The sequence below is a fragment of the Arachis ipaensis genome, chromosome B3 (genome assembly GCF_059453495.1).
Source record: "Arachis ipaensis isolate K30076 ecotype BB chromosome B3, ASM5945349v1, whole genome shotgun sequence".
Lineage (NCBI taxonomy): Eukaryota > Viridiplantae > Streptophyta > Magnoliopsida > Fabales > Fabaceae > Arachis > Arachis ipaensis.
Window position 1 is genome coordinate 71,085,956 of NC_142438.1, and position 13,029 is coordinate 71,098,984.

The 13,029-nt window shown below is 33.4% G+C and overlaps 1 protein-coding gene across 2 annotated transcripts; it reads right to left on the minus strand.

The window, feature by feature from the left end:
• Positions 1-3,611: 3,611 nt before the first annotated feature.
• On the minus strand, positions 3,612-11,762 carry LOC107630517 (CBL-interacting serine/threonine-protein kinase 23). 2 transcript variants are annotated; one of them, XM_016333676.3, is made up of 15 exons: positions 10,968-11,762; positions 9,273-9,335; positions 9,071-9,142; positions 8,860-8,967; positions 8,559-8,639; positions 8,426-8,479; positions 8,178-8,303; positions 7,144-7,233; positions 6,886-7,005; positions 6,665-6,790; positions 5,795-5,911; positions 5,491-5,547; positions 5,309-5,383; positions 4,552-4,624; positions 3,612-3,982 (listed from the first exon to the last, which is right to left on the minus strand). In XM_016333676.3, exons 1-15 carry the CDS (start codon positions 11,163-11,165, stop codon positions 3,963-3,965), a joined length of 1,380 nt encoding a protein of 459 aa, XP_016189162.1. In that variant the 5' UTR covers positions 11,166-11,762; the 3' UTR covers positions 3,612-3,962. The 2 variants fall into 2 exon arrangements, with proteins under 2 accessions (XP_016189162.1, XP_016189163.1); XM_016333677.3 differs by having other exon boundaries at positions 3,612-3,929; positions 10,968-11,733.
• Positions 11,763-13,029: the final 1,267 nt, after the last annotated feature.

Consider the following 13,029-nt stretch of genomic DNA (forward strand, 5'->3'; position numbering starts at 1 on the left):
AATTGGTTAGTTAATCTATAAATTTTTATCTTGCTTCTTCAATTGTTGTTATCGTTAGTCATTACTATGATTTAAGATTATTAATGATCTTGAATATTGATTCTAAGCTCTGGTTCTATGAATTGATTGATTTGGTTTTTATATTTCTTGCTTTGAACCTTGCTGAAGTTGTTCTGTTACCTAATTTGTTGGAATTGAACTTGAGCAACAACAAACTAGAAGGAAGCATCCCCTCTGACTTCAAGTCATTCGGAGCTCTTTATTCTCTTGATCTTATTGGGAATTTGTTGAATGGAACAATACCAAGAGTGCTTAGAGAATTGAAGCAGTTGCAGTGGTTGAATCTCTCTCGCAACAATTTTTCTGGCACAATTCCATCCAATTTTAATGGTAGGTCAAGCTTAACTTTGGTCATGTTATTTCTGCTTCTTATCTTTGGATTATTAGCACTAACACTTTGTGTGATTGGTGTTTCAAAGAAATGCAACCAGAAGAACAATTTTTCATATGGAGTCATGATAGAAAAATGGCATTTGAAACCATCATTAAAGCTGCCAAAAATTTTTATGACAAATATCTCATTGGCATTGGAGGGCAATGATCTATTTACAAGACGGAGTTGCCTTCAGGTATGGTTGTTACTGTGGAAAAAACATTACATGGAATCAGATGCGGATGATAAGTTCAATTAGAAGGCATTTGAAAATGAGATCAAAGCATTGACAAAATTCAGGCACGGAAACATCATAAAACTATATGGTTTTTGCCAGCATTAACGATTTTTCTTTTTGGTATACAAATTATAATTATGTTTTATTATTTTTATTTATATTGAATTTATTATTTATTATAAAACGGTTATTTTGGTTGAACCATGATTGAACCGGTTAAATCTATAAACCAGTAAACCAATAGCCAAAACGATTCGATGACGGGTTTAATTTTCAGAATCTTGCAAAAACCTCAGTAATATATAATAAAACGACGACTATAAAGGTTTCGGAGTAAGAGAACCTACTATCTTTAGAGAAAAACCCAAGGAACGGAGCGACTGCAGCTCTGGTGATGACATTCGGTGGCCGAAACAGCCTTAGGGATCCCTGGTGGTGACGCAGCAGTTTTGAGATAGTGTATCGACCCTTGCTTCTCACATGCAACAACACCAACATCCACCACCGTCACCTCTCTCTCCGGTCAGATCCAACGGCGACGACGGCGGCAACCCAGCCGCAGTAGCGACGAAACAACGCAGAAAAATCCAATTCGCGATGCCATCTTTTTCCTCCTCCGCGTGCGACAGCTTCAGTCTCCCTTCTCCGTCGCGTTCTGTTCCTTGGTGACAGACCTCCATTGATGGCAACATTGAAGACCCTGACGACGGCCTATGCAATTCGACGACGGTGACCAGCCATCAATCGGCGACGGCTTCGCGGGCAGGGTGCGACGGTACAGGCGACGCGAGCTCTCTCTCCCCGCGTCTCTCACCTGCGTCTCGACGTCTACCATGGAGGCGCGGTCGAGGTGGCAGCAGCTCCCTCTGGCTCTCTTTCTCTCTCAGACGTATCTCTCTCTCTCCGATCGCAACCTTCTTCTCTCGTCTCCCTTAATCCATCTCTGTGTTTGTGTGGGTTTGTTTGTGTGCTGCGGTGTGTTTGGGCAGGAGGAGAGAGGTGAGGCAATTAGGTTAGGATGATTTAGAGCAAAATTAGGGTTTTAGTTTGGGAATTAGGGTTTTGTATATGAAATTGGTGATTTTAGGCAATTTAATAATTTTATTAAAATTAAAGGGTAATATAGTAATTGAAAACTAATTTTGAATCCAATAATAATATTTATAAAATTATTATTTAATCATCAATTTACACATTATTTTCAACTCAATACTCTAATTCAATATTTGGAGATAATAAAATTAATTTTCTTTAAATTATAAAATAGAACTAAAAATCTAATTATTCAAATTAAAGCATATAAAATTTTTATTATCATTCTATTACTAAAGCGTTAAATCATATATAAGAAATTGCTTAATTGATATATAAAATTTCTTAAAAATATAATTTCAGTTAAATATGATAAATTATAAATAAATTTTTAATTTAATTTTTACAAATCCGGGGTCTTACAAGTGTTGCAGAATGACTTATGAAAGTTGGGCCTTCGGCGTGTGGAACTCCCAACTATTGGCGTGTGAAACGCCAACATTTTCCTTCCCTTGGGAGCAGCTCTCTTGGCGTGTGACACACCCCTGGTGTGGTGTATTACACGCCACTTCTTGGTTATCTCTTGAACTCCATTCTTCTTAGCGTGTGATACGCCTTTGCTGCAATGTGTGGCACACCCAATGGTGCATTGAAGTGGTCTTCTGGAGCTTTGGCCCAGCGTGTAACACCGCGTGCCCGTATGTTACACACTATGACAAGATCAAATCCTGGGAAGTGTAACTTGGGTGTGTGACACACCCCAAATGTGGCGTGTGAAACACCAAAGATACATGTTTTGGAGACTCGAAGGCGTGTCATTTTGGCACGCCCTTGTATATGGGCATGTAGAACGCAAACTGTTGAAGAGGGGTCATGGGTACACATGATCATGCAAAAAACTTCATTTGCGCTTACGCATGGGAGTACATACGCGTGAATCCTCAAACTTCCAGGTATTGTGCGTACGCATGGGGGATGAGTACACATGTTTCAACAATCTTCAAGTGTTGCACGTATGTATGGGGATACGTATGCATGGGTGCCCTTTCGAAGGTGTGTCATTTTCACACACCCATTCACTTTGGCGTGTAAAACGCCATGTTTCTTGGCCTCCTGGAGCACGCTTTTTGGGCGTGTGACACACCCTGCATTTGGCGTGTTGCACGCCCACTTTTTTTTGCACATACATCATGGACTGTTATATGTCGTTGGAGATCTCTGGATGTTAACTTTCTAATGCCGTTGGAAGCACTTCATTTGGACCTTTGTAGCTCAAGTTATCCTTGTTGGAGGATGAAAAGGTTAGGGTTGCACGTCAATTGCACACCAAATCACCCCTTGAACTTTTGGCCCAGCGTGCCACGCCCATATGTTGGCGTGCGGCACGTTAAGGCTCTGTTTTGGCTCTTTGGGGCGTGTGGCACGCCTCCCTTTTGGCGTATTGCACGCCTTCTCCTCTGCTTTTTTGGGAGTGCTTTCTTGGTTATGTTCCTTGGCTTATGCTTTGTTCTTCTTTTGCTATCATTTACCTACAATTAACAAGAAATCCAAATACTCAAAATACTAATAAAATATCATATAAAAGTAAATGGTTATCCAGTAAAAAGTCATCAATTTTACCTAAAAAATACCCAAAAAAAGTACACAAAATACTCATGCATCATTCAACTATGCTGTATGATACCAAAAAATCATGTTGCCATGTTCGGGATAGTAAATACAGTGAGATGAAAATGTAATCATTGATTGTCTTACCTCATAAATTTACTGAACTTAGGATTTAAATCTCCGCCTTCTCTTTTCTCCATGAATCCATGATATGAAATGTAACTGATGTATGGGAGTTATTTAGGCAATAAGACAATTTAAGCAAATGGACAGGGATCAGAGTGAGGTTATATTCATAACTTTTTTCAAGAAACAATTTTCTTTTAATTTTATATCATAATAGAACATGTAAAATTTTTCAATTGGTAAAAGCCTAAATTTAGAAGCCCAATACCCCGAAAAAAATCTGTGCTATGTCCTTATTATAATGTTTGAATGTTTTCGCCAAAACAATCTTTCAGCATGAAAGAAAGGGAAAACTATTCAACAAATTTTCATTGAAAGATTCAATCATTCCTATAATTATATAGTGTCGGACAAAAAGTATATTCCATGAGCCCCATGGCTGAATCCTTCAAGCAACTGGCATTCTTAGTAGCAAAGAGCACAGCTAGGTATCTGTACAATTAACAGATGAAGATTCGTGAAAGATTATTTTGAGGGACTGGAACCTGTTTGCAGAAAATGTAAAAGATTTAGAAGACCAACTGAATTAAATATAAATAATACTCTCTTAACCAACCAAAACAAACACATGGTTTCCTAATCCAAGTTTAACTTTTGCTTCTTTTAATAAGAAAAATCCTACAAAAAAAGAATTATCAATAAATTTAATAAAAATCTTTACTCTTCCCCAAAGAAATTCCCTTCTACTTATCCTGCAAACTATCTTTCTCCTGTGTATGTTTCAACCTTCTTTTTTTAAAAATAATGTTTTGCTGTAAATAGAACTAAATGCAACTTCTGAATCTATTTACTACCAAAGAAATTTCATACTTCCCTTCTGACAGCACAAACAAAAACCATGTCTTAGCAAACATACATATCAGAAGCATTAAGCTCCTGCAATAATTTTAAATCTAAAATTGACATTAATGAAAATATAAATATTGCATAAATGATTAAAAGTATCAAACAAAATTCAAGGTTCAAAACAATATATTACCAACAAGAATGCCTTGTTAAATTTTTAGAACTCTAACTTTGTCAAGTTAAGCATCAAGATTGCTGAAAAACTAACCATCTTTTTCTTCATCGATTGGCTCTGCTTTCCAAACAATATCTTTCAGTGCAGGAGAGAGGTTTTTATAAAACTGTATAAATAAATAAATAAATAAATAATTTAAAAATTAATTATTGAATATGTGGGGTAAGAAAAAAAAAGATGTTGCTGAATAGCTTAAGTTCAGTAGTGATTGCACTGCAGCAATATGTTGGGAGAAAAAATAGTGAATTGGTAGGCACGTACATTTCTTCAAGAAAGGCAACTTTGTGAGAGGCAATTCTCTTGATATGACTTATTTTCAAGAAATGGTTAACTAACATTCAGTTACTTTCTAAGAGTCTAATGTCTCCAATTCACACATTAATCAAATGATAGAACGCATTAGCTGACAGGATTCACTATGTGTCCCAAATTTATTCTGATCCGGGGCAAAAGATATTGGAGGCAACATCATTTGGTTGATTCAGCATAGGACAAAAGGTGAAGAAAAATAATGCAATGCTGAGAAGAAAACAACTTGTACTCGGGAATGGATCTCCTCAATTTTTTATTTCAATAGATATTGTCAAGTGTGATCTTATACCATTCAACATTTTCTCTCATGTTTAATTTTGGTCCACCTAAAGAGTGTATGGTGAGCGATAACACTTTACAACAACAATTGAGAGGGAAAAAAATTGAGGGGATGCATTTTCCTCATACTATTGTAGGTGACACAATCAACTGCCAAACATGAATGCATATAAAATACTACTTCGTGCATTTAACTTACTTTGTGAAATTCCAGAGTATCTCCCTCAGCCTTCCGCAATTCAACCAGATAAAGTTCAGGAGCAATCTCAAAAATCTGGAAAATAACACTTAAACCAGCATTAAAAACAGCCATAGTATACCTAACCATAAATAACTAACATGTATACTCTAGATATAGAAGCAAACTTAAAAAAGACATACCTCGGTAGCTACAGATAGTTGACCTTTACGCCCAGTCTTTTCACCTTGAATTTTTAACTGAAATGCAGAGTAAGAAATATTGTTAGAGATAAAATTTTAACAGCAATAGCTATTGTTATAATTTAACCTTCATATGTAGATTGACTAAGTAGTAGACGACAAAATAAATTTTACTACATTGACAGATTAAAAGAGTAATCTTAAGTGCAAAAAGAATGTTTTCTGCTTAATTATCTTATTCCAATAGAAACAAAAGATGAAGTAGTAAATTAGATACAAGATTTATTTATTTATCTTTCAATACCTTATTGTTGCTCTTCTTAACACCGAAACCCAGAGGCCCAGCAGCTTCCTCGATTTTCGTAATGATCTCATTTGCTGAACATTTGGATGTGAATCTTGTTTCCCTTTTAACAAGTCCCTACATGTCAAAAACAACAAATTTTAGCCTTAATATTTAAGACAAATTCAATTATATATTATCTTGTTTCATGCAATTTGTAATCAACAACCAGAAATACATGTCATGAGACATCTCTCGTAAAAGCTTAGGCTGTTGGATAAATGCACATGAATGGTTTTATACTTCCATATGCTCTCTCATAGATAGACATGGATGGTTTTAAACCTCCATATTCCCTCTCATGCAAGAGTCTGAGAAGCATAGGCACACAAAACCTTGTGCTCAAATTTTGCTTTCATTTAAAAACTGTGGCCAAACAAGTGTCAAATCCTACACCTCTTAATCATAGAAGCCTTGGTACAGCATCATGAATCATCCCTCCCAAAACCAATTTGTTGGATAGAGGCACATGGTTTTATACCTCGACTCCTAACACATACAATGTCAAAAGTTGAGCTATGTTCAAAAAGACTCACAGTCCATCCAATTTGATTATTTTGTTATTAGTTAGTGCCTAGTGATTGCGATGGTCATTGGTCTTGTTTCAAGGATCAATTACATCTCTATGAGGTTGTCAAGATTGCTTCATGAAAATAGGTATTGATCATTAGTCTATCCCCTAATTACGGATCTTGCGGTCGAATCATGACATTAACATAAATATAAATTGTCTCCTGAAGCCATTCTAGGTCAAATTCTAGTATTTTGAAAATCTGAGCAAATAGATCTGCATATACTTTTGTTGACTATTAAAAAAAATAAAATAAATACCATTTGTTTCTCGAAAAGACTACGGAGATTGAGGCCCTGAGAGGTAGAGATAAGCTCAAAAGCATTCATGGTCACAGGTTCCACAGGCCTTGTTTCACGCCTCTCAGCAACAAGGTTTTGTGAATCCTGTGCACAACAAGCAGCATTAAGGTTGAGGGTAAGAATCCAAAGCTTTGACAAACAAAAATTAATCAAGATAATATCAAAACCAAATGTCTTACCATTGATTCACTAAAAATAGAATCTATATCATCAAGACTAACATTGGCCTGCTCAAATTTGGGAGGCTTGTATCCCTTCTTGAACCATTCATTCTCAATGACTTCAGCAATCGTAATCCGCTGTACATATCATTAACAAGGAAAATATAGGTTTGTTTTACATAATCGGTGAGCAAGAGGGAAAAGTGATTTGATTAAAACCAAATTAGTAGAAGAGTAGAATGAGATAAACAAGACTAACACAAGTCAATAGCATACTTTGGCAGGATCGGGTTCAAGTATTCTTATGATTAACTTCTTTGCATCCGTAGAGAACCAAGGAGGACAAGTGAACTCAGCCTTGAAAATCTGCAGTCATCATGAACCAGAAAACGTAAGACAGCATTGAAGGAAAGTGAAATAGTATAGATATGGAATTACTGAAATTAGGGATTTGAATGGAATACTAGAAGAATTATTAGGGAGAACTGAAGATATTAGGGACAGAAAAGAAAGGAATGAATCAAGTAAAGACTGTAGAAGAGAAGAATGATTGAAGGAGAAAGATATGTCCTAAATATTTCAATATTTACATTATTTCTAGTAATATGTAGTATCTAATATCCAATTCATTTTCTATTAACTTGGTGCATCTCATTACAAAAAGACACTAAATGTTTTGCAGATGGGTTCAGATAAGCCAGTTCTTCTATTGTATAGCATGTACCTACGCCCCATAAGCATCTCCTATTTCAAATCTCCAGTTCTGTTTAAATAATTTGTACTAAAATTACATATTTGCTTGACAACCCTACCCCCTAGGGTGCTGTATCTTAACTTATCAGCACTTTGATTACAGTTAATCCTGGAAGAACTGAATTGATTACTGTGTCAAAATTACTTTTGGAGAAACTACCAAGCATAATCATTTTACCTCAATTGGTTCGAAGTAAATAAATTCTAACAGAATTCAGAATAATACCACCTAAAATCTGTTCTATAAATGCAGAACCAAACATGCTATGGTTAAGGATGATAGGTGATAATGTGATATTAGACACCAAAAGCTTGATTTACAAAATATATCCCAACATTTAGGTGCTGATCTTTATATCCCAGTTTAGGTGCTGATCTCTGCCACCAGCTAAGAATGTTTATTTGTTTCCTGTTGTGCCTAAACAAATGACAGAAACTCCTAACGCTGATTCCAGTCAACAAAAATCTCCATTTATTTGCTTATAATTTTGAAATAAAGTGAGCTTGGTTACTATAATAGAGAGAATAAGAGAAACAAATATTGAGTAAAAAGTCACCTTTTTATACAAATTCACAAGATTGTTGTCTTCAAAGGGCAAATAGCCTGCCATTAAAACGAAAAGAATGACACCACATGACCAGAGATCAGCCTTTGCACCATCATAGCCTTTATTGTGAACCACCTAAATTATATGTGAGCAGTGATTACAATTTCTTCTTTTTTTAACAAAAAGGAACAGGGAAAAGGAAAACCAGAATTTTTTTGAGATACAAGATATGAAGACTAGCAATGGAATTATCTTACCTCTGGGGCAACATAATTTGGCGTACCACATGTTGTATGAAGCAGCCCATCTTCCTATTAACAATAGGATAATTAGAAGGAAATTGGATATAATTATATTTTCTACTGTTGAAAAATTGATAATTATACTTACCCGAACTTGTTGAGGCAGTGCACTCAATCCAAAATCTGATACTTTGAGCATTCCCGTAGCATCCAGCAACAAGTTCTCAGGCTTCAATAGATCAAATAATAGTAACAGATTAATTTTTATTCTTTTACACAAAACCGTATGTAGTTTTTGGTACATATATTCCCTCCTGTATAAAAAAATAAAATCTTTTGCAAATACATTACGTAGAGCACTCAAACACTTATAATTTGAGCAACAACTCCAAAACTCCTTCAGATAGCAAAGCAAAGAAAAATGCACTAATAGGAAATGAAACTCTCACCTTTAGGTCTCTATGGCAAACACCTCTACTATGACAGTAATCCACAGCACATATTAGCTGTTGAAAATATCTTCTAGCTTCTTCTTCTTTCAATCTCCCACTGCTTGCCTAACTCAAATTAATAGCAAATAAAGCACCAAAATAGTCATGGCTAGCAAATAAACAATAACTGTAATAAGATTTCAGAAGCACAAAAGGTCAACTTCCTTACAATTTTATCAAAGAGCTCTCCACCAGTTACAAATTCCAATACAATGTATATTTTTGTCTTGCTAGCCATGACCTACACCAGGAATTTATCACTTAAAATGGATATGGAAACTATATTAAAGAACAAAATTCAGTAAAATTGAAGGCCAAAACAAATCAGCCAAGGTAAAATATATAGAAGGAAACATTTACTGCATTCTAACCTCATACATACGTATTACATTAGGGTGTCTAATCAGTTTCATTGTTGATATCTCTCGTTTTATCTGCATAAATGGTAAACAACATAAAAATATCAGCTACAAGTAGGACTAAAGTATTCAAACATTTATGACTATGCTACCATGCCTTAGTGCAGAGGAATTCACACAAAACATGAAATATGGATCTTAAACACATTTATGTGTTTAACTGTAGCTGCAACAATAAAATAATACTAAAGCAAGTCAATACCATTCAGAGTTTTCAGTTTAATAATGAGATATAATCAATAAAATTAACTCCTTATATAATAAATCAGGCAGTATCAGATCCAAGTAATAAAATTAAATGGATGTTGAAGAATACAAGAAAACCAGAGCCTACATTTCTGGACAGACTAAAGTCATAAAGAAGTTTGACCATCGGAGAGATGCTGCAAGTTTCTAGTAGTTTATATTATCAGAGATACGTTCTATTTAGACCACTATGACGGCAAATGTTCCTTTCTCAGATGCTTCTTTAGTTCATTCATGGCTAATTGGCTACATTTGAACTTGGGATTATAAGAGAGACGTTCTATTTTGACCACATTAACTTGTATTTCATTCTTGGGATTTTCACTTTGATACAAGTTTGAGTGAATGAGAAACAAGTTACTGCAAAATTCCAACTCGCAAACACAACCTAAAGGCAATTTAGGTTGCGACAGCTGTTAACTCACTTTGCTAAAAGTCTAAAACCATAACGGATTCATTCTTTGCATACAAATTCGAAATCCAAAGCTTTCTGTAAGCATGAATTCAACTTGTTATTGATTCTCTAAGAACTAGTTATTGAAGGTCAGTACAAGGTAAGATTTTAGAGGCTTTTATGAAACTAGATCTTTTCTAAGTGAATTTTTTTTATATAAATAAATTTCAAGTAAAAATTGTATTCCAAAAGAATTAACTTATTTTTTTTAAAATCTTTGCATATTAATTTTGCAACCATTAATGAATGTTAAATAACACAAGTTCTGCCTTTTTTATTTTGTCAACCTAGCATTACCGAACTAGAACCCCGGATTTTTTGTGTTCCTCGCTAGAATTCTAGGTCTATTCCCTTGACCCCATTCCCTTCTCTCTTCCTTTTCCATAAGATTTCTGTCTGCCCATTGAAGTCATCAAACCCAGCAAAATTTAAGGTACATCCAATGAAACATACCAAGTAAAATGTTGACGAGTTCCATTTTCCAATAACATCAATATATTTTCTGCTTCTTTCTTTCTTTCTTTCTTTTTCTTTTCTTTTCTTTTCTTTTCCTTTTTCTTTTGTGTGCGTGTACGTTTGGCACGGGGTTTAATCAATATATTTTCACTACCAAAGTAACATAGAAAAGTCTAGCCCGATCAGAAAAAGACAAAGTTGATCATATCCATCTTCTGGCAGTAGAAAAAAACAAACGTCCCAAAAACATAGATCACATTGAATGGGTCAACGCTCCCTTGATTTCCCAAAATCCTAAATCACCACAACTCCATAACAAAAATTAACAACAAACCACCAACAAAGATAAAACCAATTAATGCTGATTGTCATAAATCAAAGCTAAACCTAATAACACAACAACAAAAAACTTGCAAACTAATCTTTTCATAAAATAAATAAGAAAATAAATAAATTACAAAAAAAATTCAATTAAACAGTGACGAACTAACCTGGTTGATCATCTTGTGCTTGAGAACTTTCTCCTTGTCGAGAATCTTAATGGCGACATTGTCTCCGGTGACCGTGTTCTTTGCAAACTTCACCTTCGCGAAATTCCCCTCGCCCAGCGTCCTACCCAGCTCGTACTTGCCGACACGTGTCCTTCCGCTGTTGGTCGCATGACCACCATTCCCTGGACGTGACGTCATCTTCCCTCCTCCTCCTTCCTCTCCTTATTCAAATCCCTTCTGCACGTTCTATGCAATTTTCTCTATCTAGTCTCTATTTAAAGCTTAAAACCTCTTCTTCTAGCAGGTTGCCACACCTGATTATTAGTCATCCTCATTCTTTTCTTTTTCTTCTTTTTTTTTTTTACTCTCTCTCTCTCTCTCTCTCTCTCTCTCTCTCTCAAAACCAAGCTACGTAAGGATTCAGGCCAGGGGGAATGAATACGATTCCAAAAAGATGCCAAATATTTAAAATAAGAATTGGTTCGAGGAGAAAATGGTCGTTGGGTCAAAGTAGAAAACGGCATGGCTTCAGATGGATCAACGGTGGGGAAAATTTTGAAGCTGGGATTGCTTTTCTGTTTCTTATTACGATTTTAGATCTCGTGTGTTTTAACTTTTAATTCCTTTTATGTTCACGCGGTGTAATTAGTGAAGAAGGTAACAAGAGAAGCTGAATTGGTTTGAGTTTAATTTTCCGTTTGTTGGAGAGGGAGTTGAATTTAGCGCGTGACGGGATTCCTTGACTGTTTTACGTTTATTCGTTGTTATGCGTTTCAACTTTTGTTTTTCTCCGGTAGTAAATCCCAAAATCGGGGTTTTTCGTTATTTAAAGAGTAATTACCCAAATCAGTCCCCGAGAATTTTAGAATCGGACATTTTAGTTCTTAAGGAAAATTAATACACAGATCAGTCTTTAAGGTTTTAAACTTTTAATCCAACAGACAAATCAATTCCCAGTTCATTTTCCGGCAGAGTAATTACCCAAATCAGTCCCCAAAAATTTTAAAAACGGATATTTTAGTCCCCAAAAAAACTAATGCACAAATCAATCCCCAACGTTTTTCTCTGTTAGACATAATAGTTCCCCTTCCAAAAATAAAATAAAATAAAATTATTATTATTATTAATTGCACAATAATATTGTACTATATTTTTTGTATTTTTTAGACAAAAATAATGATAAATTTATTCATTAAATTCTTATATATATATATATATATAGTCACTCAATAATAATAATAATAATAAAATTATTAGATATTATTTTACAAGAAATTCAAAGTTAAAATCATTTGACATTTTTGTATTTAATATAATCAAAAGATGTCCTATGTAAAAAAAATTATATATGTTTATATTAAAAAATATGTATTAAAAAAATATTTTAATTTGAATTTATATTAAATACATATTTTTTTAATACAAACATATTTTTTAAAATAATACATCTTTTGATTATATTAAATACAAAAATATCAAATGATTTTAACCTTAAATTTCTTATAAAAATATAAAATAATCTCTAATAATTTTTTTATTATTATTATTATTATTATTATTATTATTATTATTATTATTATTATTATTATTGAGTGACTATATATATATATATATATATATATATATATATCATTATTTTTATCTAGAAAATACAAAAAATTATGGTATAATATTATTATGTAATTAATAATAATAATAATAATAAATAAAATTATTAGAGATTATTTTACAAAAAAATCAAGGTTAAAATCATTTGATATTTTTGTATTTAATATAATCAAAAGATGTACTATTTTAAAAAATATGTTTGTATTAAAAAAATATGTATTTAATATAAGTTCAAATTAAAATAATTTGTTTTAATACATATTTTTTAATATAAACATATATAATTTTTTTTACATAGGACATCTTTTGATTATATTAAATACGAAAATATCAAATAATTTTAACTTTGAATTTTTTGTAAAATAATCTCTAATAATAATAATAATAATAATAATAATAATAATAATAATAATAATAATAATAATAATAATTATTATTATTATTATTATTATTA

What these genes read in the sequence shown, in the direction of transcription:
- LOC107630517 (XM_016333676.3), bottom strand. Translation starts at nt 11,165, where the DNA reads ATGACGTCACGTCCAGGGAATGGTGGTCATGCGACCAACAGCGGAAGG. An exon ending in TTTGCCATAGAGACCTAAAG is followed by an intron (nt 8,640 to 8,859) that starts GTGAGAGTTTCA and finishes GATCTATTGAAG; the next exon opens with CCTGAGAACTTGTTGCTGGA. An exon ending in TTGTGAATTTGTATAAAAAG is followed by an intron (nt 7,234 to 8,177) that starts GTGACTTTTTAC and finishes TGATGACTGCAG; the next exon opens with ATTTTCAAGGCTGAGTTCAC.